The sequence below is a fragment of the Pagrus pagrus genome (assembly GCF_965226575.1).
Source record: "Pagrus pagrus genome assembly, chromosome: 9".
Lineage (NCBI taxonomy): Eukaryota > Metazoa > Chordata > Actinopteri > Spariformes > Sparidae > Pagrus > Pagrus pagrus.
In genome coordinates this window covers 24,347,153-24,373,481 of record NC_140193.1, presented here as the reverse complement: position 1 = coordinate 24,373,481, position 26,329 = coordinate 24,347,153, and the positions used below count along the sequence as shown (strand labels likewise).

Here is a 26,329-nt window from a genome sequence, read left to right as displayed (position 1 = left end):
AGTCACTATGTTCACCAGCTTGTCATTTTCACCAGCTAGTCACCATGTTCACCAGCTAGTCACTACCAGCTAATCACTATGTTCACCAGCTAGTCACTACCAGCTAATCACTATGTTCACCAGTTAGTTACTATGTATACCAGCTAGTTGCTGTCTGTGGTTTTGTGCTAACCAAGTGGTGTACAATGGTTTTTTAGAGATTTTCCAATGAAAACTGTGCTGAGAGTGGTGAGAGTAAACCAAAACAGTGAATTTGTGGGTCGGACAGACAAACTTTGAGCTGAAAGTCTCTGTAAAGCTCCATAAGGCTGATTGGAGCAACAGATTAAGGTGTTAATTTGTCCTGAGCAGCCCCTTTCACATTGTTTTTACATTGTCATTTGATACATTGCTATTGTAAAAATATAAGGACACTTGAAGACCTCTCATCCATGTTGTTGAAGCTCAGATCAAAATTGCATTGTTTCGCTTTAAAGGTGAAATACGACATCCACTGCCACTAGAGCACGACCATCTCAGACTAAAACAAATGGACATTTAATTAACTAATACATTTGGAAAAACAAGGAGCTGCATTTGAACAGACACTGCTCACATATCTTAGATCAAACTAACACACTAAGCAGTGCTGATCAAACATGAATCAATATTTTGGATGCCACTATTCCATTATATCTTTACAAAGAACATTTTTTGTTTTTGTGTCAATATTAATTTCCAAAATACATTATATTTAACCTTTAAACAATTGTCACTTTGGTAATAAATCAATGTGACTCTACAGGAAGAGCTTCATAGCTGTGAGGAGGTAAACAGGAGACATGGAAGCAATATGTACTTTAGGTTTTGGGACCTGAGTTTGATTTTGTGTTCGTCTTTTTCCAACAGGTATATTAGTTTTCATCAGATTTTAGTCACTAGACATTTGTCAGTGTTTTTAACTAATATGCATTTACAGTATATTTGCACTTGTGTGAACCATAAAATGTCATTTATAGCGCTGAGTTGTTAATTGCCACACAAACTAAACTACTGTTCAGTGTAAGAGCCTTTTACGAACAACATCTGTTCCTCTATGGTTTTATTTCTCCTCCCCGCAGGCTCATACAGGTGTCTGCACCAAGCCTCTGTCCTGCTGTGTACACACATACACACAGACACACACACACGCACACGCACTCGTGTGCACATGCACACGCGCGCGCACACACACACACACACACACACACACACAACCTCACAAATATTTCTCTGTCTGTTGATAACACAGACACATGTTTCATTACAAATTATTTAATCTCTCATTAATCATTTCCTGACTTCAGTTCTGTTTGGATTTTACTTCATTGTTTTGAGTTTTATCCAACAAAGATGCAGCTACAGTATACTGACAGCAATCAAAAGTTCTATCGCAATGCAGGCAGTTCTTCCACGGAAATATTCTGGTACCACTCTGTCCATGATTTAAAGGCCAATCAGTCATTTCATATCAGTGACTTCTGGTTTATGTGATAGTTCTTCGCATTGATTTGGGGTTTCAAAAACCAGGAAAAACCTGAACTATAGATTGATCTTATTATCAATTTATAAATCTTTAATTTTCCAATTACAAAGGTCAGAAACAGTAGGAAAAAGATGTCTTGTCTTCTTTTCTGAGCTCATTAAAGTTTTGAACTGTTACCCAAATATTCAGTTAACAGTGTCACATAACATAGAAAAGCAGAACATCCTCATATTTGTTAAGCTGAAACCAGTGAACATTTGAAATATTTGTTTGATTAATGGCGAAAACATTTATTCAATTCTCAAAATAGATGATGTTTAGTTTCCTGTTGATAGTTTCATAGAGTAACTGAGTAATGTTCCCTGCATCACTTGAATACAATGAAATGGTGGATTACCCTGTGAGCAGGGCCGTATTTACCACTGAGGACACAGAGATCATGTCCTGGGTTAAAGATCTCTCCATGTTTTTAACGGCATAAGGGGAGCTTCCATTATCCATTACACACATATATCTATTTCTTTTTTAATAAGTATCTTACAATTTTACTATTTATATGCAAAATCTCAATAAATCTAGAAAAAAACATTACACACTGTAGTTGCCAGTGTACTTTAAAACAACAATTAGACAATGTAGGACCTTCAACAGGGGTCCGTGACCTCTAATGGGTCCTCAGAGTTACTGTCAAATTATAGATGAGTAATATTTTGAAAGTTTTTATTTTTCAAAAACTCAATTGTGTCTGAAAGTACACACTGACACATACAATATGTTATGTTAAATGTATATGTTAATATATATGTACATATGTATGTATATAGCTGTATATAGCTATAACTAGTCAGCTAACTATGTATTGTTGAACCATATTGGCCACTAACACGCCTAACATTAGCCCTGTCACTACTGCCGTGACCTGTTTATACATGGCACTATCGGCCACCCTTTATGTTATTGCAGGCCCAGTTTAATCTGCAATAGACTTTCACAAGATATACTGTATGTAGTAGTGGGTCCTTGCTCCGTCTCTTCATCACGTAAGGCGTCCATATCCTGTAACGATGTTGAAGACCCCTGACTTTTTGGAGAACATATAATTCAACAGTTAAATGAACAACTAAAACATGGAATTATATGATGTTCTAATTACATACTCAGAAATTTGTACAGAGTTTGGTTGGCAGCTAGTCAAGTCAGTCCTGGCAGTCCTGAAAAATGAATTCACAATGATTTTTGCAGGCTTCAGTGACTCCCCTGTTTGGACTGTGTTTCAGAGTGGTGAGGAAGTTGCTTTATGTTTAATTGCAATCATTAAAAAACATATTTTAATAAGGATTTGAGTAGAAAAGAAAAAGCAGTGGATCTACCCTTTAACACTGACAAGAGCACACAGACAATCTGCTCGGCTCAAACCTGCTGAAAGCTCAGACATGGCCAAACGAGCCCCTGAACAACCAGGTCACTGGGAACACTGGGGCCCTGCCAGCTTTTGTGAAGCAGCTCGCTAAATGTCAGTGGGGGCACTTTGTGTGTGTGTGTGTGTGTGTGTGTGTGTGTGTGTGTCAAAGCCATACACCCTCCTCTCATGTTGGGAGAGCAGAGGCCCGGTCCTTCACTCCTCTGTGACCGTTGTCCACCTCCTCCTCCGCCTGTCTTTTTCTTTCCTCCGTCCTCTTTTTCTCCTTAAACTGTCTTTTGTTTTCATTTTCATTGGCATTTCTGCTCCGTCGTTGTTCAGGTCCTAAATGAGTCTTGACTGGCCCGCAGGCCATTGGAGAAGCACAAAGGACTTCGTTCTACTCGCTACAGTTGATCCATTGTGGCCGTGCCACAATGCACTAATTGGCGATGACAATTAAGCGCGGTCGACACTCAGCTTCAATTTACCCGCTGCTCAACATACATCACAGGCAAATGATTCAGCCTCTGAGCCGCTTGCTCTCTCACACAATATGCATATTCACTCAGGCAGGTTTACATGCACTCTTTATTCTTATGAATCTGCTTTTTCTCTGCTCGGTTTGGGGTTGAGCTCACAACCTGTCAAGCGGCCGCAAACTGACACGTTATCGCTTGTCACTTGTCAAACTTTGAACTCATTTGGAAGCTCATTCTCAATCTTGGAACAAGTAGCTGACCAAAAAATCTCACCACAAGGCCCATTCAGTGGCTGCTCTGGAGCTTTTCATCTCATCATACAGTCTTCCTCAGTAGACAGACTATCCAGTTGTCATGAATTTGTAGTGGAATGGTAATGTTAAAAACTTCCATTTGAATTTCCATGTAAATTTCACAACATCTGGGAAAACTCAATCTGCCATTGAAGATCGTGTGATATGATCAGTGGTGGAAGAAGTACTCAGATCCTTACATTGAGTAAAAGTAGCAATACAACAATTAACAAAGCTCCATTATGAGTAAAAGTCCTGCATTTAAAATCTTCCCTTAGTCAAAGAACAGCAGCATTATCAATTAAATGTACTTTAAACATACTACAGTGAATTGGTTATGAAACAGTCTCAATGCAATGCTGATGCCTCTTTATGACCTATGTAAGTAAACAAGACCATCATCCTTAAGATTGGCTATCTCTACATAGGTCTTGTTCATCCTGTCACCAGATCAGACTCTGAAAATTAAAACTGTTTTTTTATGGTGGAGTGCTGAGGATGAATTGAGGGAAGAAGCTGCTGAACATCTTATATTGGCCTTGCTTCTGAGCTATATCTTGCAGTTGGATTATTATTATGAAGACATAACATTACCAGGGAATGTTGATAATTGTAGCTTTAGCTCGAGAAAATTACCATTAGCAATCGAATCAGTTAGCTTTAAGAATATATGTAACCCAAGCTCCCAGGAAGAGCGCCAGGCTTTGAAGCCAACTTGCATAGTGGCCAAAACATGTAATTAACAAGGGCACGTGATTCACTGTGGCCCAAAGAGACTTTTTCCCGTAAGCTTACATTGTTAAATAAGCTTCTGTAAAATGGTGGATAAATTTTTTTGAGCATCAGAATTTGAGCCATTCAGTCCAAATACAATTGGAAAGTCTAGAAGAGCCACAACGTTAAATCATTTCATTACCATTCAAGTTAGCCGGTTGCTAAACCAGAAGTTATCCGTCTCAATCCAATGTGCACGTTCTATGATCCTCACAAAGTGGAAGAGCCATGTAATTCTATACCTGGGAAGTCGAGCTGTTTTGGCTTCATGTGTCACTTAACAGCTTTCATAGGAATGAATGGGACTTCGAAGCTCTATCCATATTTTAATTGTTGGATCCATGTTGTAACCTCGGTGTACGAACGGTAACAGAGTTTAATATGTTTCGCCATTGTCATATTACAGCTATTAATCTTACACACTGGTCCTTGGGAGATAGGAAGTGGGGAGTCTCATTTTCATGTTTCGCCAGGGTTTCCCCTAGGCCCTGGTCATACTGCTATTCTCCACAGAACACAATACCAACACAAAATCAAAATTTCCAGGTATCGCTTTAATTTTCAAAAGTAAAAATACTATTTTTTCAGAAAATCCCCTTTCCCGTCCTCCATTATAGATAACTTGTGTTTGTCAGTCAGGTGGAGGTCTTTGGATGACTCAGTTCCTTCTAAGTAAGATCTGACCCAGGCACCGAGTCAGGCTGGGTCCAAAATATATGTAGACTAATCAGGTCTGGTGGGGCCTCAGGGGAACAATGTGTTTTCTGAGGCAGACTTGGAGAGTAAACTGAAGAGAGATGTCACGTTTGGCTGCTGGTTAACTGCTGCTGTTGGTCTTTTTCTTTCTATTTGGGTCTTTTCAGGTTAACTGCATTTTAGATTGGGTCCAATCTGGACAAGTTCTGACTGTGCTTGGATCCCTTTCTGTAAATAGATTCATGCACCTGGAGTTCTGGGTGGTCTTCCACTGGTTTCGGTCAGATAGGGTCCAACAGAGCTAGATAGTCAGATTTTGAGAATGAGTCTCAAACTATTGAGCTTTAAATCAGCGCTGCTAGATTTAATCACAAACCCATAAACCCGCTGATGAATACAGTTGGGGTTTAAAAGTTGTTGTCTGACTTGAGCGGACAAATATGTCAGGTCATTTTGTCAGATTTATTTTTTCTCTAAATATTCTGACTCAGCATGAATGTTCTGTAAACACAAGTACAGCTAAGTCCATTTATACCATTGCAGAAAAATGCAAAAAATACTGTACACTTCCATTTGTAGCTAGCATCAGTAGCTCAACAATGCAAGCCATCACCATTGTGTGTATTATAACTTGATCCCCAGTCCCCACTCAAATAACATGAACATTTCTCTACACAAGACTCAAACAATTTCACTATTAAGAAGTAAGTCTTTATTGGCATCAGTGGCTAGCAGACAAATTTGAACAAAACCAGACAGGAGGAAGGGCTGATCAACTCAAAAAATCAACTCCCTGTACTTGCATAAAAGTTTGGCTGCGATGAAAATAAACAAGGATAAGAAAAAAAATAATAACTTAAAAAGTGCAAAAGAGAGAAGAGCTTCAGTCCAGTTACTGTTTAAATACTGTACAATATATTCTCCTCCAAACACGTCAAGTAAAAATATACTGCTATGATCATAATGTGCCTGCAACATAAAGCATATTTCCAAACACACTCCTGCTCTGATGAGACGACCTGTAAACATCCTGACAACACTGACACTACCTTCAGTCATAAGATGTCATGTTAATAGTCAAAGCATAGACACACACATAGCACATTCTTCAATGTGAAAAAAGGAAAGATATAGGAAAGTTAGGGGAAAAAACAAAAAAGAGATCAACTTAACACAGAGCTGCACTTTGTATGAATGAACAGACGAACATTCTGCATGAACCAATAAAGAAATTTTAAAGAAAGTTTTAAAGCGATCGGACGCTCACGTCTACAAGTCAGCTACAGTGTCGGGTCAGTTTGTTGTTGTTCTGCTTTTTTTTTTTTCTATTTGTAATTTGTGTGCATCAATTATAAGAATAAGCGGCAGCATGTACTTATAGGAATTATTTCTCCAAAAAGGTTTTGTACAATATTTTTAGTTTAGTACACACCATGACCCAATTAATTACTGAAAAATGTGCCTAAAACGTCTGTAAGTATTTATTAAGTGCATTACATAAATCGTTACACCTTGAAAACTTCTGTAATACTGCAAAAAAATAAATAAATAGGTTCAACAGGGTCTAAGAAACATAAGCTTTAACAATGGAACACGTTTATCTAGATTATGTAAAGCAATTCATTTGGAGGTAAAACTGAAAACATACAGATAAACAGATTCAAATTTTGTTTGATTAAACAACATTTAACATCCCTTAAACATATTTTACAAGGTATTATTTTGCACAATAAATATAGAAATCTGTGATTGGAGTACTACCTGAAATCTGGTACACTGACATAAATCTCGGAGCTTGGGTTGGACTGAGGTTTGTTATTTTTTCTCTGACTATGTCAATCCTCTGGGCCGTGTGTGTCACGGGTCTCAACTATACATCATATTGAATGTTTTGACGGATATTGCTATTGTGATTTGAGTCACGATTTCAGTGGGCATGGTAGTTTTTACATTTAATTTTCGCTGAAAAAAATAAAAATGATGATGTGACTTTTTTTCTGGGGTCTCGACCAATCAAGCATGTTCCTTTATATCTGGAGACTTTGATTCATAGGCCAGGTCATCTCAGCAGCACCACAATGCTTCAATTATCATGACAACATTTACCTTTAGGGAAAAAAAATGCAGCTCTCATCATTTGGGATATGCACTAGGTCATATTGTGATTTTGAAATGTTTCGATTTATTGTTCAGTCCTATTTGGCAGCAGCAGTCTGTTTCAGCTGGGTATAATATCAAAAATACTTCACAACCTTGTCATTACTTTGTTATGCAGCAGGCACAATCAGTCAACAATAACTTAAACATTTAATTTTTAACACACAGCACATGTAAAATAAAAAACAAACAAAAACAAAACAATTGTAATCAGCTGACATCAGTGCATTTTCCTGTCATATTTTAAACTACACTTGGTTATTTAGTTTTAGTCTACAGTATCCTACATGCTTCATAAACATGAATAACTGTCAGTCTGATCTCTGATCTTCACAAAAATACATATTCAAGAGTAAACCCGTAACTGCTGTTTGTCAGCCAGCTGCTGACTACAGCATCTCAATCGTACATGGATTCCCTTCAAAGTTAACATGTTCATATGGCTCAAACAAGCTGGAAAAAAGGAGGATAAAGAGGATAAAGAGTGGACAGATGAGCAAAGAATTAACACTGAAATCAGCCCGGCCGCACCGAGCCTTCAGTTTCTCTGAGAAGAAAACAAGTAGCATGAAGGAATAGCAGCTACTTTTCTATCCTAATTATTACAAATTCTGGTATACTGGGCTTTAAAGCTACAATACATGACTTTATAATGATGCCCAATAATCCACATTTTCTCGAAACTTGTGAATATTTTGAAACTTAAACATTAACTGTTAGTTTGACGCAAACTTGGTCATTTTCAGACGCTGTAACCAAATCAGGGAGTGTAGCTTTATGGAGGCAGCGATTACTTTCTGTCTCTGCCAAAACACTGTGATGTTGTTTGTGGCAAGCACAAAAACTTTTTGTGTCTAACTTTCAAAATGTACAGTGTAGGATTTGCATCATCGGTTGTTACGGATATTTACCAAAAACCTTTCTCAAAACCAAATCCAAAAAAATTAACTGATGCTGAAACAAAAATGCGTAAAATCTTGTTTTCTGTTTTCCTTGATGATTTTATTCTTGGACACTAGTTGTAGCTAAATAATCAGCTGATGGACTTTTTTTTCCCCACATTTCTGTAAAAAAAAATGGCTTTAAAACTTGATGGAGACGCAGCTGCTGCAGCGGTGTTAAGAAAATGTAAACTGAAGTGTTTCCAGACCTTTACACATGAAAGCAGTGGGCTATAAAGGCCATCTAGGTATGCATAGAGATACTAAACGCTAAAGCTGCTATCATGTTTTGATAGATTCTGCATGAATAAAGCACAACAGGAAGTAGAAACACAGAGGAAGATAGGAGGGGAAAGGCAACAATGAAATAATAAGTTACAGTATATTATTGCCCCTGTTATTTTACATGTGATGAGGGAAGAAGATGTGCTCAGACGGACGGACACAGAGTCCCTTTTAAATTAATTAACACTGATCAAATGTGTGAAATCTGTCAGTCAACAATAGGTGAATGAGATACAAGAGAGAAAGAGAAAGGATGGAGGGAGTCTATATTTCAGTATCATTTACATGTCACAGCTATCATATTTTTAAATGATTATTTTTATTATTATTATTTGGTACAATCCAATCTAATGGCTCCAGTTACATCCCAAGTGAACCCCAAATGTAGTCAATTACCTAAATATCACTATAAAGTGTTTGTATTTTGCTTCTTCACAAACAACTTTACTTTACTTTAGATTTCAGTGGCGACATGTTGAGGTTTGAAAGAAATTATCATCCAGACATCCAGAGATGTGTGAAACCCACAGCATAACCCACTTTCCTCAATGTTGATCCACATGTTTCAAACACTCACTTTGTCCAAAACTACATACACCTGCGAACATACGCTGTAATCAGGCCACCAGAGATACTGATGCTGATGCTGCAGTTTATAGTTTATAGTCTGAACCTGTAATGTTGTTCAAAAAAGGCTAATTTCACAATTCTGTAATGAGGACCACTAGATAAGTATGTTACACTGGCTTTATCTAACGAATATATTAATTCCCTCCATAAATGTATTAATCAAAAGTAGTAAAAAATGCCCATTGTAATTCCCTTACGTTGAAGGTAATGACTTCAAATAGCTTTTAGGTCTAACATACAGTCCATAACCCACAGATATTAAGTTTATTGTATTTTAAATTCAGCAAATTCTCACATTAAAGGAGCAAATGTTTAATGTTTATGCTTGAAAAATGGCTTCAACGATTACCCAATTATCACAATAGTAGTTTAATTAATTTTCTAAAAATCAATTAATAAAAGAATTGTGTTATGTCATATTTGTGCAAATATAATAGTATGTCTAGTGGACTGTGCTGCAGGAGAGGTCTGAGAAGTATTTATGGATGTTGTGATACTTTGTTCCCGACCATGACAACTAGTTAAAGCATAGGTTCACGACTTGACCAGTCTGTCTCTGCTTGTTTTGTTTGATAAACAGTCCAAAGCCTGAAGAAAAGCAGCAAATCTTCACATTTGAGAAGCTGGAACCAAAAAACTTTTCCCTTTTTCGGTAAATGATTAATCAATTACTGAAATTGTTAATACATTTACTATCCATTGACTGATCACTAAACTTGAGCATAACAGGTGGATGTCGTTGGTTAGAATAAACCACCAAACGTTTCAATTATTAATTGAATTTCTCCAGTTTATCAGCTGTGATTTTACACGTTTAACCCCTGGAATAAGAAATAAGTGAACGTGGTGATGTGGTGAAGGGGTGACGATGATGTGACGTGTTATGTTTGACAACAAAATACAAGTAGTTCAGTCTGTAAAGCCTGGTGCAGCAGTTCTTCAGTTGGTTTTCTCCCTGCTCTTTACAGTAGGAAAAAGGGGGGGGGCTTTGTTCAGGTGTGTGTTAGCAGGTACACACACGCAAACACAAACCTGGCGATGCATCACACGCTCTGAGCTAGTCCTGTCAGAGAAGCTGTTCTAGTGTCACACACAAATCAGACACACAGGCACTTCGTCCAGCGTCACGGCCTGGCGGCACCCTAACTGTGTGTGTGTGTGTCTCAGGTGTCTTGGTAGGGCAGGTGAAAACACCCGGGGCTGTCGTCGTCGGGTGACCAGAAGGAGGACGGCTTCTTGTGGTGGAGTTCTCGGCGAACGCAGCGAGGACATGGCTGAGCCTTTTGTCGACACTCGGTGTGGAAGACGGCGCCGCAGCCGTCACACCTGCAAAGATCAACGCACGTCAGTCAGCAAGTTCTTCTAGTTGTTTGAGAAGAATATCAGCACAGTTCCACCAATGTTAATTTCAAGTTCAAGAAAAAAATATTTGTTGCATTAATTTGCTTTCTTAGAGTTAGATGAGAAGAATGATATTAATCTCATGTCCAGCAGTTGGTTTAAAGCAGTAACTTCCTAGGGTCCAACCAGCTGAGACTCCAGGAAGTCTCAAGTAAAAGTCTGACCATGGATGTTTTATAGGAGCTGGATACCGGACCAGAAGATGGCACCTAGTCAGTCATATAAGAATTGCTTGCTGAGTGCATACACACAGAAGTTTCTAGCTTCTGCGTCACTTCTGGGGGTTACAGCCCACTGAAACTGTTAATCCCATTATGCTTCTGAACCAATCCTGAGACATAACATGAATGTGTGTGTGTGTGCTTATATACAGCGGTGACATCATTCACAAAAATAAAAGTATTCCTTTAATACTTCCAAAGTGTCACATTTATGAATTGTATGTTGAAATGAAATGTACATTTCATAACAAGCTTGTTCTCACAAAATGTACGAACTGCTCAGAGCTTCCGTAGATCTATTTTGACTTTGACAATACAGCTTCAATGCTTTCTAAAGTTTCCACAAGCTACATGTTGAAGAGTTTGCAGCATGGATGGACTAATCAATTACAAAGCAGCCTATAAATGTATCTAGATTAGAGAGGTTAGGGATCTCCCATTTATTAGCTCCAAAACAGCAATGTCCACTAGATAAATGGATTTGAACGATTTTGTAGGTCTGGACATCATTCCAGTTAACTGTTGATATCTGGGAGCATGGCAACGTTGTTAAAAAGTACACTGATGGGTAAAGAAACATGAGTTTTTTACAATCAGACTGGTTAACAAGCAACTTATTAAACAAAAGTTAACAGTAATATTATGACCCAATCCGTCTATAACAGTCTACAGTCCTACTTCCTGCTTCAACTTTTAGCAAATGTACTGTGCTGTGTGCACGCTGTGTTCCTGTACGATGAGAAATTCTTACTGACATTGGTTTAGTTATTCTGGATGTGTGATGGTTTGTTTGTCACAAATTTAAACAATTCACCTGGAAGTTACAGTGTTATTATTACCGACAGAACGGCCCAGACTACAAATATAATACAGAAGATTACAAACTAAAATGATCTATTAAGCATACTCAGCTGTTTACATCATGTTATTGCTAATTTCCTGAGCAATCAGTGTCTTGAGTAACTGGGTCATCAGAGTCCAGCTCTGCTCCGGTAAGTACAGTAGATACAGCCGTTATCAGTTAACACTTAACACTTCCTTCACAAGCCATAAAACACAACTCAACAGGCGAGGTGTGTATGTGTGTGAGTGATAGTCCAGACTGTCTTGTCAGCGTCTCCACGGCAGAGAGTCTTCTAGGAATCAGCTCTTATCTCCCTGCTGTCTGTCACTCAGTTTCAGGGACAGGGACAAGGACTGGACTGTGTTAACTGTCCATGTCATTAATAAACACTCAGCTGTCTCGTACGCTCGCTCACACACACCAAACACACACAAACACGCACACAGAAGAACTCTCTCATGCCAACCGGTGTCATTAACAAGCAACAGGCTCACTTCTGCTGCTCAGACAGACAGAGACAGCACTTGCTCACATACGCACTTCATCTCATTGCTTTGTATCTTTCCATACAGATATTGTTTGTATGTGTCCAGGCTTTGAGATATTTGTCTTCAACATTTCTGCTTCTACTCAAACACAATAGAGGGGAATGGAGTTTGGTTTATGCTGCTTAAAGCGCTGAATATGTATTCGTAGGGATTAATCCTTCCACAGAAAGTAGTTCCAATGAAAACTGTTCACAGTCGAGCTGCAACGACAAATCACTTAATCGATTAGTTGTCAACTTTAAAATGAATCTCCAACTCTTTTGATGATTGATTAATCAGTTTGAGTAAGTTTTTAGTTAAAAATGAATATTTTTAAATGTGAATATTTTCCGATTTCTTTCCTCCTCTATGACAGTAAACTTAATATCTATAGTTTGTGGATTCGAAGACGTCATATTTGGTTTGGACTATTTTCTGACATTTTATAGAAACTAATTGGTAAATCGAGAAAATAATTGACAGATAAATCCACAATGAAAATAATCATTGGTTGCAGCCCTGGTTCAATGGATTGTTTCTGCAACAAGATGTTTCAGTCATGTTTCCACACTGTGAGCGCCACAAATGAAATCCCATTCACATAGATTTTATCAGGGTGGAGGTAGACGTCTCAGAGACAGCTACATTAAAACCTGGAAAACTCAAATCAAAACTACCTGCAGGGTGTGAATCTATTAGAGGGAATGACTACTGCATGACATTACATCACTATTTCTCATGTATCAGAGTGGCTCCATACTGCTGCCTTACTACAGAGGAAAGAGAGCATTCACTCAGTCAACCCCCAGAGAAATATACTTTATACTGGTGGTTTGCTTTTAGGTACAGTCTCAGAAAAAGAAATGCAAGGTTGTTGACACAACTCACTGCTTTCTGAAGAGCCTCTCCAGGAGCCTCTGCACTGAAGTTCTCAAGTTAGACCGAACTGAAGCAAAGTTTAGAGATGGCAAAGCTAGAACAGATTTAATCTAGGTGGTGGCACAAAGTGAGATAGTAAATAGTCCACTCTGGTTCAAATCGTCAAAAATCTTCTCAATGTGTTTGACTCCGCTTCATGAGTGGGAAAAAAAGTACAAATAGAAGAATATTTTAAAAAGAACTGGAGTTCCTGTTAAGTTCTGAGATAAAACCCTAGACTTTCACATTAAATTGCGAGCTACAGTTGGTATGTTGGTATGTCCACCTGTCATGTATGTTGGATGTCTGTTCAATCTGCACCTTTAAAAGCGAATGAATTTAGGTTGAAGGAAACCTTCTTAGTGTAATGTTCATAAATCAGCAACAGGAGATCATAGAAAGTGACACACTTTATGGCACTGAATCAAGTCTGGCACCAAATGGTAATAAATATGTTTCTGTCTACATACTGTAGTGCTTGTTCTGCTTTGTAGTGTTTGTTTGACAATACCTGACAAGGTCGACACTTTCAATTACACTTACTGGCAGCCATCAATGCAGTGTGCTAGTCTTTTGTCCGTTTTTTTCTTTTATATCAATATTTCATAACCAGCCCTGATTTCTTTTGTTAAGTAAATGTTCAGATTTATACAACTGTTATTTGACGATCTTTACCTCTTGGTTGCGTTCTCCTGGAAGGGGTAGATGACCTGTCCGTTTTGGCAGAGCTCACAGATGAAGCCTTTCTCTCGACACAAACTGCAGCTGAAAACATGGGAGCTGGCGAACTTGATCACCTTGGCGAGGAAAGGGGCCAGTTTTCCATCGATCACCTGGAGGGTGAGGAGAGAGGAGGAACAGAGAAAAGGACATGGTCAACTACAACTAAGACTTTAAGATCCAAGTTCACAATACAGGTATCAGACTTTAGTAAATGTACCGGCTATCACAAACTGATGCAAATGTGACCTTTTGATCAGACTGTGCACCTCTGTGAAAACTGGTTAGTGGTTTCATTTTTTTTCCCACATTGACTCAAACGGTCAGCTGGGATGTAATCGTGCCTTCAGAGCGGCATTAGCTCTATGAAAAACCAAAATGCCAACCACGGAGTCTATTTTGAAGGCTTTTTGAAAGGTAGTAAAGTAGTTCAGCTACATATGATTACTATTTTATATTTATCAATCAAGCAATTAATAAACCTAAATTACTTTCTTTCATCAAGATCCATGCATTATTCCTTGAATTAGAAATGGAGTTCCTGGTAGGTTTTGAGATTGGTTAAAAATCTTTTTTTTTTTTTTTTTTACGCCATTGACTTGATTTAAAATGACTACAAGAATGTGGAATCCTCTTTGGCTTAGAGGATAGATGGGAGACAGGAGGAGAGGAAACCAAAGGAAGGATGGAAGGAGACAGTAAATGAGGTGAATGCCTTTTAATGGCAACGCTTGGCAAGTTCGTTTAAGAGCTGTGGGGAGGTTTGGCGACGGGGGTCTGGACTTGTATTGTAGTGGATGACTAAGACAGGAAAAGCAGTTGGTGAAAAGAAAAGGCTGTGTGGAATCTTGCGGAAATAAAAAATCCATATGGTCGCAGGGCTTTTCCGCATCATGTTGATAATGCAGACAGACAGTGAGCGCATGTGAGACAGAATGTATAAAGAGAGACTATAAAGTAAGAGAAAGAGTGGTAGAGATACAATATACAAGAGAGATCTTGAGAGAGAGAGAGAGAGAGAGAGAGAGAGCCTGTATTCAGATACAAGTGGTTCCACCTGGCAGAGCTCTGGACCTCCCAATTATAACCTCCTTCATGCTGCTTGTTACACGACGAGGACGAGAGGAGAAGAGGAGGAAACAAACCACACACACACACACACACACACACACACACACACACACACACACAGGAAACATAGCACACTGAGGTACACTGTGTTTACAGTAAATCATACACCGGGACCAAAGACTATTAGACTTCACACTGAGATTAATGACCTGCACTATAGGCTTTTACCAGAACAACCCATAGTGTCTCCTTATATACAATCTATGATATCGAATTATCACTGTCAGACAAACATGAGAGTGATGTTTTGGACCAATATCACTAAAAGCAGGATCTGTTCCTGTCAGTGTCACAAGGCTCCACATTTACAGTCAAACTGTTCAAGGCTGCAACCACTGATTATTCATGTTGTGTTGTTTGGAGTCCAAACATGGGAAAACAAGTTAGTCCACAAATCTAAATCAGAGCCAAGCTCAGATTTCTTCAACAATCTAAATAGATATAGGTGTTACGGTGTCTCTGATGGCTGTTTCCCATGTCGAGAAACAAACCTCCAATCAGAGCTTTGTAGGTTGCATAATGAATGAATCAAAGAACGTATTCCTTCATAGCAAGCTAGCGAGCTACACAGCTACAGCCATGAAAATAAAGTGAAAGGGGTACAAAAAAAGAGAAAATCATGAATTAGATTTCAGTGGACTTACAGAAATATGAAATCGACTCAACTCAACTTTGAGATTTGTGAGAAAAAAAAGGCAAGCACGACTACATCTTCCTTTCAGGTGAAAAGGCATTGGTTGCACAGATATTTTTCCATACACTTGCTGATGTAAAAGTTACATTTGGTGGTTTTAAGGGGAGGTAACAGCTGCGACTTTCTCTTGATGAACAATAGTTTTTCCATCCATACAACCCCTCTGTGTACAGTTCTGGTTGTTTGGAAACCCCCGACAACAGGTCTCTGGCATGCACCAAGACACAGTTACAGCATGTAAATCTTACTAAACCACACATTGTCATTTTTACATTACTGTTTGTGTACAGATTAAACAAATGACAAATGACTTGTTAATTGTTTATAAAGGTTCCACCTGAAACCCTTTCAGAGGGTTCTATTTAGCACCCAACAGAAAGTGTTATACCTATACATTTTAATAGAGCCTAGATAGGATGGCACTGCTCTTCTTGGCTTCCAATCTTGCCCACTGGTCACTTATGTCTCAAAAAGCATATTCCCAATAGATCACCATTATAAAATAGGTCTCCCAGAACTGTTAACAGGAAACCTCGAACTGCAAACAAGGTCAATCATGTGTCCTTGTGTTAGGAATTTTTGATCCATGGAGGTTTTATATGTGTAAAACCTTCCTAAAGCGATTTAAAAATCTGTGAGGTCATCACAATGTTAAGTCGAGGCCGAGGAGGAAGTCCTAGGTGGAGACTTCCCTGTCTATATTCAGTGGGCCACATATCCGGGCGGTAAACCAGGCAGCCAGAAAACTTTTTTGGTATAAGCGCTCAGCAAGCGTTTCTCATTGGATTAAATAGGCACCATCTTTGTTCAGTTCTTCTATATAAATCTATGGTTGCACCTAGAACCATCTGTTAAGGTCCCATCCAAAAACCCCTGAAGAGGGTCTATAGAGAACCCATTCTATGGTGTAATGGATCCACCTAGAACCCTCTATGGGAGTTACGTCCAGAACCTTTCCACCATCTCAGGTTGCTAACCAGAACCCATCCAGGGGGCTATAAACATAGTTTTTCATAAGGGTTTACCCTGATTTTCTTCTGTTTCTAATCTTCTGTCACTTCAATCCAACTTCTATTCATCAGTTCATACACAGATAGACAGGTGATCGCACAATGTTTGAACAGGGTGAAGGGGTGTGAGCAAATCTAATCAAGTGTAGATACTCAAATTGTAGAGACAACAAAGTAATCACTATTGATATGTCACACTTGTTTTGTAGAGGCGGAATTGTGATGACCTAAATCTTGACTTTATCCCATGAAGGCCCTTGTTGCCTTGCTGGACTCTTTCCGTCTTTCTATCAAAAGCAAATACTTCTGGATAGAACCTCAGCCTTTCAGAACCCTTACTTCTAAGGGCATACACATTGTTGAGATTTTGTTTTTCACCATGAAATTATCTTCTTAAAACTGTATTTTGTTGAATCAGGTTGCCTTTGTCTTACATTCAATTGTGTTTGTAGATCTGAAAGTGTGACAAATAAGGCAAAAGTGGAAGAAATCAGGAGGGGCATCAAATAATTCTTCACAACACTGTGGTGTCCCCCTCTGCACAGCACAGCCCCGCTCAGTCCGGTCCAGCCCAGTCCACATGACAAACAGCTCTCCTGATGGAGGCTGACAGGCTCAGTAATTAAGGCGCACTATAATTGGACTGGGCAGAATCAGACAACTGGCAGCACAGCTCTGGTGGCTGACTGGTACTCTGGAGGGACGCTGGGAAAGAAGGCAGGAGGCACAGAAAGATGGATGGATGCGGAGTGACAAAGGTAAATGGACACTGGAAAAGAGGGACAGTGCGATATAAAAGGAAACAACAGAAGCCTGAATGCAATCATGCAATATAAACACGCTGAATTGCTCAAAAAAGACCAATTCACCAATGATATTATCACATTAGTTTCTTTAGATTCCCAGATTCTCCATTTTCTTAAAATTCCCAGATCCCTGCTGTTACTGCTTCCTATAAAGTGACCATTTTATTAGCTACACCAAGGTAGCACTGGCCAGCAGGGTCACACTGGGACAGTAATTCAGACAGGAACTTCCAATTTCAGCACATTTAATTTGCACTCTCGCCCACATCCAACGAGGACAACAATGAAGCCAAATATTGATGGCTGTCCTGAGTGTCTCGCCAAGCAGTAGCCAGGCCCCTGGCAGAGGATCAGCTGGGTTGGACCAACTTCTGTCTCCAATTTGTTGACATATGGATTCTGCCAAATGATTTAACTTTATTCGTCTTTGTGAGAGGGTCGTCACACCATTACTGCTCCCAAGATAAATTAGAGGGGTTTTGAGATGATAAACAGTACGGGAGAAAAAAGGAGAATAAAATATACTTCTGTTTCTCAAACCTGTCTTTTTCTCTTTATCCTGGATAGTTTTCTCTCTTCCTGTATGTAAAATGATCAATATGAGAAAGTATGAATAAGTCTTTGGTTCAGATCATGTCCCAACTTGGACACAAATGATCAAAACACTGGAAAGTGCAAAGGCGGAAAATGACATTTAAGTTTATTTATAATATATTCACAACAGTATTTTCACTAGAGCAGCTGACAGGACCAATCCTCTAGATGTGCTCACATCCTTTACCCTCTTTCCCTCCAAATACCCCCCCAACACACACACACACACACACACACACGTGCACAAAAGCACACACACTTCACCTCTTCTCCCTCCATCCATCCTCTTAAACTCCTCCCCCTCCAGTTCAACCTCTTCCCTGCTCCACGCAGAGTCTTTGTGCTCCAAAACCTCCTAATCCCCTAAAACTGCTGTTTAACAGCCGTTCGCCTGCCCTCCTCTCTCTCTCGGTCATAACCACACACACACACACACACACACACACACACACACACACACACACACACACACACACACACACACACACAGACAGACAGACAGACAGACAGACAGACAGACAGACAGACACACACACACACACACACACACACACACACACACACACAAACACTCACACAAACACACAACTGCAGCTCCATTGCGGAACTAGAAAGCCAGCTGGGATTACATGGCTGGAAAGACCAGGGTGAGCTCTGTTTGGATAACACCCTCTCTCTCTCTCTCTCTCGCTCTCTCTCTCTCTCTCTCTCTGTCACACACTAACACACACACACACACACACACACACACACACACACACACACACACACACACACACACACACACACACACCGAAGACTTGATGTATGTCGGTTGTCAGTGTACACATGGTGGAGTCTTATCAGGGGGTTCCTCAGTAACCTACCAGATGAGAAGTTGTTTGAGAATTTTTTCCGGCGATCCTCTTCATAGATTAATTAACAAACCTTAAATATGTGTCTACAAGTGACAAATGAAAAGCGAACATCTTCTATTAAAGGCCTGATTCAACAATAAAATAACAGAAGAGTCCTCCAAAACCTTGAATGTTGTCCACGTAGCATCTCTTAAGATGCTCTAGCCTTTCATAAGCTTATATACAGTCAGACTTCTTTTTGAAACCAGTGGAGTAACCCCCTGCCACTGGTCATGAGAAAGAAAAAATGCAGGTTCCACTTTTCAGAAACGGGAAGCTCTGTCCATGTTCTGTCCACCATCAATGGTACGTCAGCTATGACAGTCTCAGCACCTGTGCAAATGGTTGCTGTTGGTACAGTTGAACTCCTTAGTGTCTCACTATTTCCCAATTTCCATTACAGGCTGAATTTGTTTTTTTTATTAACATTTTTGACCTTATCATGTAACTTAGAATTGTGCATTTGCAGGGAAAATCTCCATCTAAACTCAAAGTCATGAGCAGATCTTTCTTACAACTTGTTACATTAACTTAAGAGGCCTCTTTGTGTCTGGACAAGTGTGAGTTGAGAGGCATGTCTGGCATGGAGAGAATGCCACTGTGTCACTGTTGGAAGCCTGCTGCACACACACTTACTTTCCTACTACTTCAGTCCTTGGTCCTCATACAAAAACAGGAGAAACAATCCTTAAAACCGGCAGAGGAAAAAGGGCAGAGTGTCCTTAGACAAACACATATGTTTTCTCCGAATGGACTGGCTCCTAATAGGGGATATGGGTGGAGGCTATTTGTCGGGAGGTGAATAGACTAGTGTGGTCCAGGGTTTAGCCAGGGGAGTTTAGCCTTCACTGACCTCTGAGCCCCAACAAAAAAAGCTATGTTGATTAAGAGCGTCATTTTATTCAGGAGGTGAATCAAAAGAAACAAGCTTGTTAATATGGAAAACCAATTAAGAGGCAGAGTGCTTGAGAATCTCCAAGAGGGGGAAGAGAGAGAGGAGGGAGGGAAAGAAGAAGCTGCGCAAACTCTACCAAAGACAACTGTTGTTAAAGATTAGCGATAAAACACCAGTTTGAGGTTTGTCAGTAAATCACAGAGGAACACACACACACACACACTCACACAATACACATGTGTTCTTGAGCGTGTGTGAGGCCAAGGGGATGTTGGGAAGAATGGAGGGATGTCACGCTTTGTTTTTATGCCTGTTGATTCTGAATGTGACCAATTAGTGAAGCAGAGAGACACAGAGTGTGGGAGTGGAGGAGGTGGAGGAGAGGGAGGGGGCTCAATCTCTTTCACCGTGAGAGTCTGTGGCCAAGCTCTGAGTCAGAGAGGGGTGAAAGAAAAAAATGGGGCAGGTTACAACATAATGAACATAATGACAAACAAAAGAACTTTTCAGTCATTTGTGGTCGCTTTCCTCAGACCCCCAACCCAACCCAGCTCAACGACTAGATACTGAACCGCTGAAAGGCCAGGGTGTTTTCTTATTTCATGATCTCTGCTTAAAAAAAAAATTCTCTACCTTCATTTTAAAACAAACACAATTAAATTCACCTAAATAAAGCATTCTCATAACTAGAATTAAACAAAGTTGAATGGTGTTACTGGTGTTTACAGCGGGGACTCTAGTAGAGATTTGACATTTTGCAATTTGATAAGAAAATATGCAGATTAAGTAGTTGATAAGGCACACTGAGGTGTGATAATGTAAAATAACAGATGAGGAAGAGTCAAAGGTTTCCACAACAAACAGTTTGAATTCTTTCCACAGAGACCATTGTTTTCCTGGATTAGCACACTTGAAAGAGCAAACCATGTCCTAAATAGGGCTATTAGAGGGTATTACCCTCTCTTATCGCTGTTATGACAAGGACACTTGCCAAAGAAACAAAGGAGAGGTTATGTTGACTTAAAAGGATAAGGAGAGCATTATTCTATGTTTTTCTCATTGTCAACAAATCCAATAAAAAGTTCAACTTCAACAATGTGTTACTTTGTCTCAATATTTTCTTCCATCTATGGCTTTTAGCCCAGAGCCTATTAGTTCAAACTGGATACATTAATCTTTAACAACAGGTCTCACACACACACAATAGAGCTTAATGATTTATTAAAATAAATGCACAATGTAGTTTTCAGCAAATGTTACATTTTTAAAGGACTATTTACAGCGGTGGATTATTACACATTTGGTGTGTTAGCATTTGGGGCAACAGAAAGGTATGTGTAAACTACAGTGTGTGTAATGAGGGAACATGTCAGCCAGTGCAACAGTGTGGCTCACTGATTAGTTTTCATAGTTTCTAGACAACAATGGTGCCTTATGGCCAGCAAACATTTGCTAGCTAGCTAAATTAGCTTACTTACCTGCCTAGCTGCTGTTAACAACTGCCCTAATGCTTATGTTTCGAGTGTGTTCTTACATACATCTTCTGAAACTGAGATACACAGTTTAAACTCTGCACTGCTTTAAATCACCGATGGCGACCACCACTGAGCTTGAGATGTCTAGATCTGACACAGCTTCAAAGAGTTTTCCAATTTTATTATCACAAGGCTGGCTCAGGTTGGTTCCAACCAGCAAAACAACCTTCCACAACACAAGCCTTCATTTAAATTGAACTAAACCTAAACATTCCTTTATTGTAAATGAAACTTTTACAAATCCTTATCATAAAAAAGGCTTGTTGTGAAAGTGAGAACAAGCCTGGTTTAAGGTCTAAACTGAAAATTGATTAAAGTTTTCTACATCACTTCCTTTTAACTTCATGTTTGACATGTGAATGGCATCACTATTATATGTATACATACAAATGGTGTGTCTGTGTTTGTACCTGCTGCAGGTCAGCCATGGAGTATAGGTGAATGTGCTGTAGCAGGTATTCTCTGGGGAAGATCCTGTGAAAAGACAAAAATGAAAAAGTTTTAATGCATCACGCAGGTCCTACAGCACATCATATGTTTGACCATCAGCATTAAGATGCTGAGGAGATACTCCAACGCTCTACTTTTTTTTAACCTGTAATTACAGATAAGACAATATATTTTGCACCATCACAAAAAAACACGGTCAACTTTTAGACAGTGTGTTTGGGGAGACTGAGATGGTCATTGTATCCCTGTGTATCGATAGAAACACTGATGTTAATTTCTTTCTTCAGGAAGCTAATGACGTAAACTAAGGTCATCACTATCCAAGATAGGTGACTCGTGACACAGTTAATCTGACTCTGATTACACACAAATTAAATGCAAGTTGAAGGTTAAAAAGTTTTGTCTTTAATGCAAGTCAAACTACCTCCTAATATCGACTGTGCACACCGTTTTTTCTAAATAAAAGGCAAGGTCTTGCAAAGATAAATATGCAATAATAATCACATGGTCATGGTCCGAAACAAATATTAATTTCAGTAGCATTCCCTCTTCTATTATGTGAAAAAACACAGACAGGGGAGCTTTTACTTTGTGTTCAGAGTTATGAGCAGGTTGTCCGATGTTTCAAATGTACTTTGGTGCATTTTTATCATTGTATTAATGTTTAAAAGGATGCTAATGCTAATCTCTAGCGCGGGTCACTAATGCTAATTGCTTATCCCATTGATGTTTTGTTTGGTGGTGTATCACTGTGTTATTGTTATGCTAAAAGTAAGCTAATGCTAATCGCTAAGCTAATTGCTAATTCCGGTCAACAGAGGAGCGGATAGTGCGGTGCAACATTAAAGGAGTAGTTCACCTACTCTGTTGAGATTAAAGCACTTAGGTTTTAGTGGATTGAGTCACTTCAGTGGTTTGTGGTATAACTACATTTGGGTTTTGGTTGTAAAATGCACAGTTAAGTGAATTTGTAGCAATAATTGAATTCATATTCATGTTGGAAGTGTAAAGCATATTAAGTATTTATATAAAAAGAGTTAAAAAGGAGGAATGTTATGAGTAAACAAAGGTTTAAAAAGATAAATAATTTAATTTAAATAAAACCTGCTTGCCAAAACACCTTGACATATGGTAATTCATAATAAGTAATTCATTTTACTGTTGCTAAAACACTAACTGTTGTGATACATGGCAACTTATTTCATTGCAGGGAAAGTATATCCTTAGTTTTTGGTTACAAATTGTAAAATACACTGGATGAAGAAAGAAGTTAATGAGGTCTCATGTTAGAAAGAAAACAGGATAACTCAAATTTTGCACTATTTGTTCATGTTGGTTTTGTTCAACTACCAGATTTAAAGACAAACTCTCACAAGACCAGCCCAGTGAGAAAAGGTTAGGACTCGAGGTGCTATATGTGTATATGTGACTGTGTGTGTGTTGTAAGGCATCCTGTCAGACAACTAAGCTGGATGGTACCATGTTAAATCCCGTCTAAGCTGTGATGAGTGTCACCAACACACAAGTATGTGTGTATTTATGTGTGTGTGTGTGTGTGTGTGTGTGTGTGTGTGTGTGTGTGTGTGTGTGAGTGTGTATGTGTGTGAGTGTGTATGTGTATGTGTGTGCATGTGTGTGTGAGTGTGTGTGTCTGTCATCCAGGCACCTCATGGTGATAGGCACCACTGATAAACTACTCTGTTACGTACGTTTCTAACGGTTATCACATCAGCATTCATAAGACAACACACACACACACACGCACGCACGCACGCACGCATCACACACACACACACACACACACACACACACACACACACACACACACACAGCTCCAATAATCAAATACACACATTAAGCAAACACACATTGGCTCCTCGTTGACTGTGTAGTCAGTGCCCAGATGAACACACCCTCACAGTGTCTGTGATCTTGATTAAAGTGCTTGAGAATGAACGCATTTTGGGATTAGATTATAAACAGCAGACACACAGATCCCTGCATGTGTGCCAACAGCTGACAATATTTGTGTAAGACCTGATAGTATTGATTTCTTTTTTTTATTTCACTATCCGCAGTGCTCTTTTCCAGTCCAGCAGACACACCTTTCATCAAACTTCTGTTATCACTCAGTGACTCTCAGGTCGTGTACTGAAGGAGGGTCTGACCTGAGTAAGTATGAGTGAACCAGCAGATGTAGGAAGTCCTGCAAATATATGTGTGTTTGTGCGGGGTGGACAAACACATCACAATCTAATTCAAACCAAAACAATATCTCTGCAATAAATCTTATCTTTGTCAAACTAACAATGTTCAATTTACGTTTACACAGTGTCAACAAGTGTGATACAGCTTGGATGCAATAAGTTTGTGGTTTTAACATTTTAATGATTTGTTAGTCTTCATTTAAATACATTTTTAGCCCAACCCCAGTCAGTTTCTTCTTGTCTAACGGTCAATGTTCTTCTAAAACAGAGCATGGGGGTGTCGTTAATATTCATACATAGTTATTACCATCGCAACCAGACTGTCATTCTGGCAAGATCGACATCAATAGCATGGATTAGTGACAGCATTGATATTAGATGGACAAGCAGCATGAATATTAGCAGTGATAGTGATAGCTGTCACTCAAACAGAAGTTCTTCTTGTGTATTGGAGGAGCTGCAGAGTTTATTCAGGGTCAAAATGTAACCTGTACTGTACATTTACTGCTACTAGAAAACTTCTCTGCTACACTTCCCCCTCTGCTCCGGTCACTGACACCAGTCTGCTCTGAGCACATTCACAGTAGCTATCTCTCCTTCTCCTGCTCGACCACTCACACACTAAGCACTGCCCTTTTCTTTTTTTTTTAAAAGAAGCCACGCAACTTTCATAACCCCGATTGGAGGATGACATACCATTTTCATTACCAGATTCTACTACAGTCATATGTCATTATTCCATATTAGCATCAGTTTTGTGCACAAAATTGGTAAGTTATTTGTCAAAAATATCATACAAATATCAAAATACACTGGAGGGGGGCTCTAAGAAGGTTACATTCCAGAGCCACATTCTTGTCAACTTTTACAGAAGAGCAATAGAAAGCATCCTGACTGAAAACATCACAAACTGGCAGTCTTCGTGCATGGCCAAGGACAGGAGGGCTCTGCAGCGGGTGATTAAAACAGCCCAGAACATCACTGGTACCCACCTACTGAACAGCAGTGATATCAGTGATATTGGTGAAGTGAGGCGTCTGCACAGACCCCAAAGGATACGAAAAGGCAACATCCACCCCAGCCAAGTTTGTTCATCCTGCTGCCGTCTGGCAAAAGATACAGAAGTATTCGCCGCCATAACACCAGATTACAAAACAGCTTCTTTCCCCACGCTGTGAGACTCCTGAACACATCCTCAAAACTCCACCATCAAAAACATTCTTGTGTAGCATAAAGGTACTACAACTTGTATTTTGTTGTACAACTTTCTGTTGTAATAGGACAAATAAAACTGACAGCCTTTACTCTGACTACTAATCAAGGATTTCTTTGCAACATGCCGTCAACGACATAACCCTTCGATACTGTTTGTGAAATGCTACACAGGGCCCAAAGTACAGTGCTCTCTAACATACAGCCTTTAGTGCCTCATGTGGTTGTGATCGGGTATCCGTGGCTCTCTGCCTGTATGCAACAGATCTTCAGATCCCCCTGAAGTAGAGTGATGACTAGGGGAAGGTTTTAGCGCCATGGCCTTCATCAATCCTGCAGTGTTTAGAAGTGGTGGGGCACTAGCCGGCACTAGCTAATGGGACAGAAGTAAACACAGGACATCATGATGCTGCTCGTCTCGGCATTGCAACAGAGTATGGTTATGGGTTTTTAAGGCTGATACAAATACTATTAGTTGTACAGTTTCAGCATCTCATGTTGATATTCATTGAGAATCTGTGTAATTCTGCATTTGTATATTTTTCAAATTTGAGTCTTCAATAAACATAAAAACATGGCTCAGAGAGTAAATATGTCTATACGAGCAGCAAATATACATTTTTTTTATTTTTACTTCATAATTGTTGTTGTCATTAACAGTAAGCTTCAGGTTGTCTCATTTATGCTTTTGTAGCATTTTTGCCACGATCTACTGTCAACAGTTGACTGAGGTAATTGTCAGGAAACATGGGGAGAGTTAGATGTCTTTTTGGCCATTACTTCCACATGGTACATGCAATCATGATTAGCATCTGACATAAACAGCCTCTGACATTTTGTTTTTTGTCTATATAATGTATACTATAATCATAATATCTTTACTTGTCATTACCATTTATGAAACATGTTCTTAAGGCACAAGAGAGAGATGCCACCTAAATACTGGTATGGAAGTGTTTGTGGTTCCATTAGAAAAAACATCAACAAAATCTTTTTCCTTTTCCGAAACAACATCAGGCCGTGAACTTTTCTTTGGAAAAGTGCTCTAACAAATAAATGAAATATGCTCTAAACACCCCTTGCCCTACAACTTAGCTCTACCCCTCC

General features: G+C 39.3%; 1 protein-coding gene across 3 annotated transcripts in view; it reads right to left on the bottom strand.

The window, feature by feature from the left end:
- Positions 1–5,843: 5,843 nt before the first annotated feature.
- plekhm3 (pleckstrin homology domain containing, family M, member 3) overlaps positions 5,844–26,329 on the bottom strand; it is a 54,655-nt gene continuing 34,169 nt past the window's right edge. For 2 of the 3 annotated variants that reach the window (XM_084361791.1, XM_084361792.1), the window contains exons 6-8: positions 21,764–21,827; positions 13,748–13,905; positions 5,844–10,487 (exon numbers count right to left, since the gene is read on the bottom strand). In XM_084361791.1, the coding sequence (XP_084217917.1) occupies positions 10,325–10,487; positions 13,748–13,905; positions 21,764–21,827 (385 nt within the window). In that variant the 3' untranslated portion in view covers positions 5,844–10,324. Of the gene's footprint in view, positions 10,488–13,747; positions 13,906–19,817; positions 20,248–21,763; positions 21,828–26,329 lie in introns of those variants that run through there. The other variant, XM_084361793.1, reaches the window with a different exon arrangement.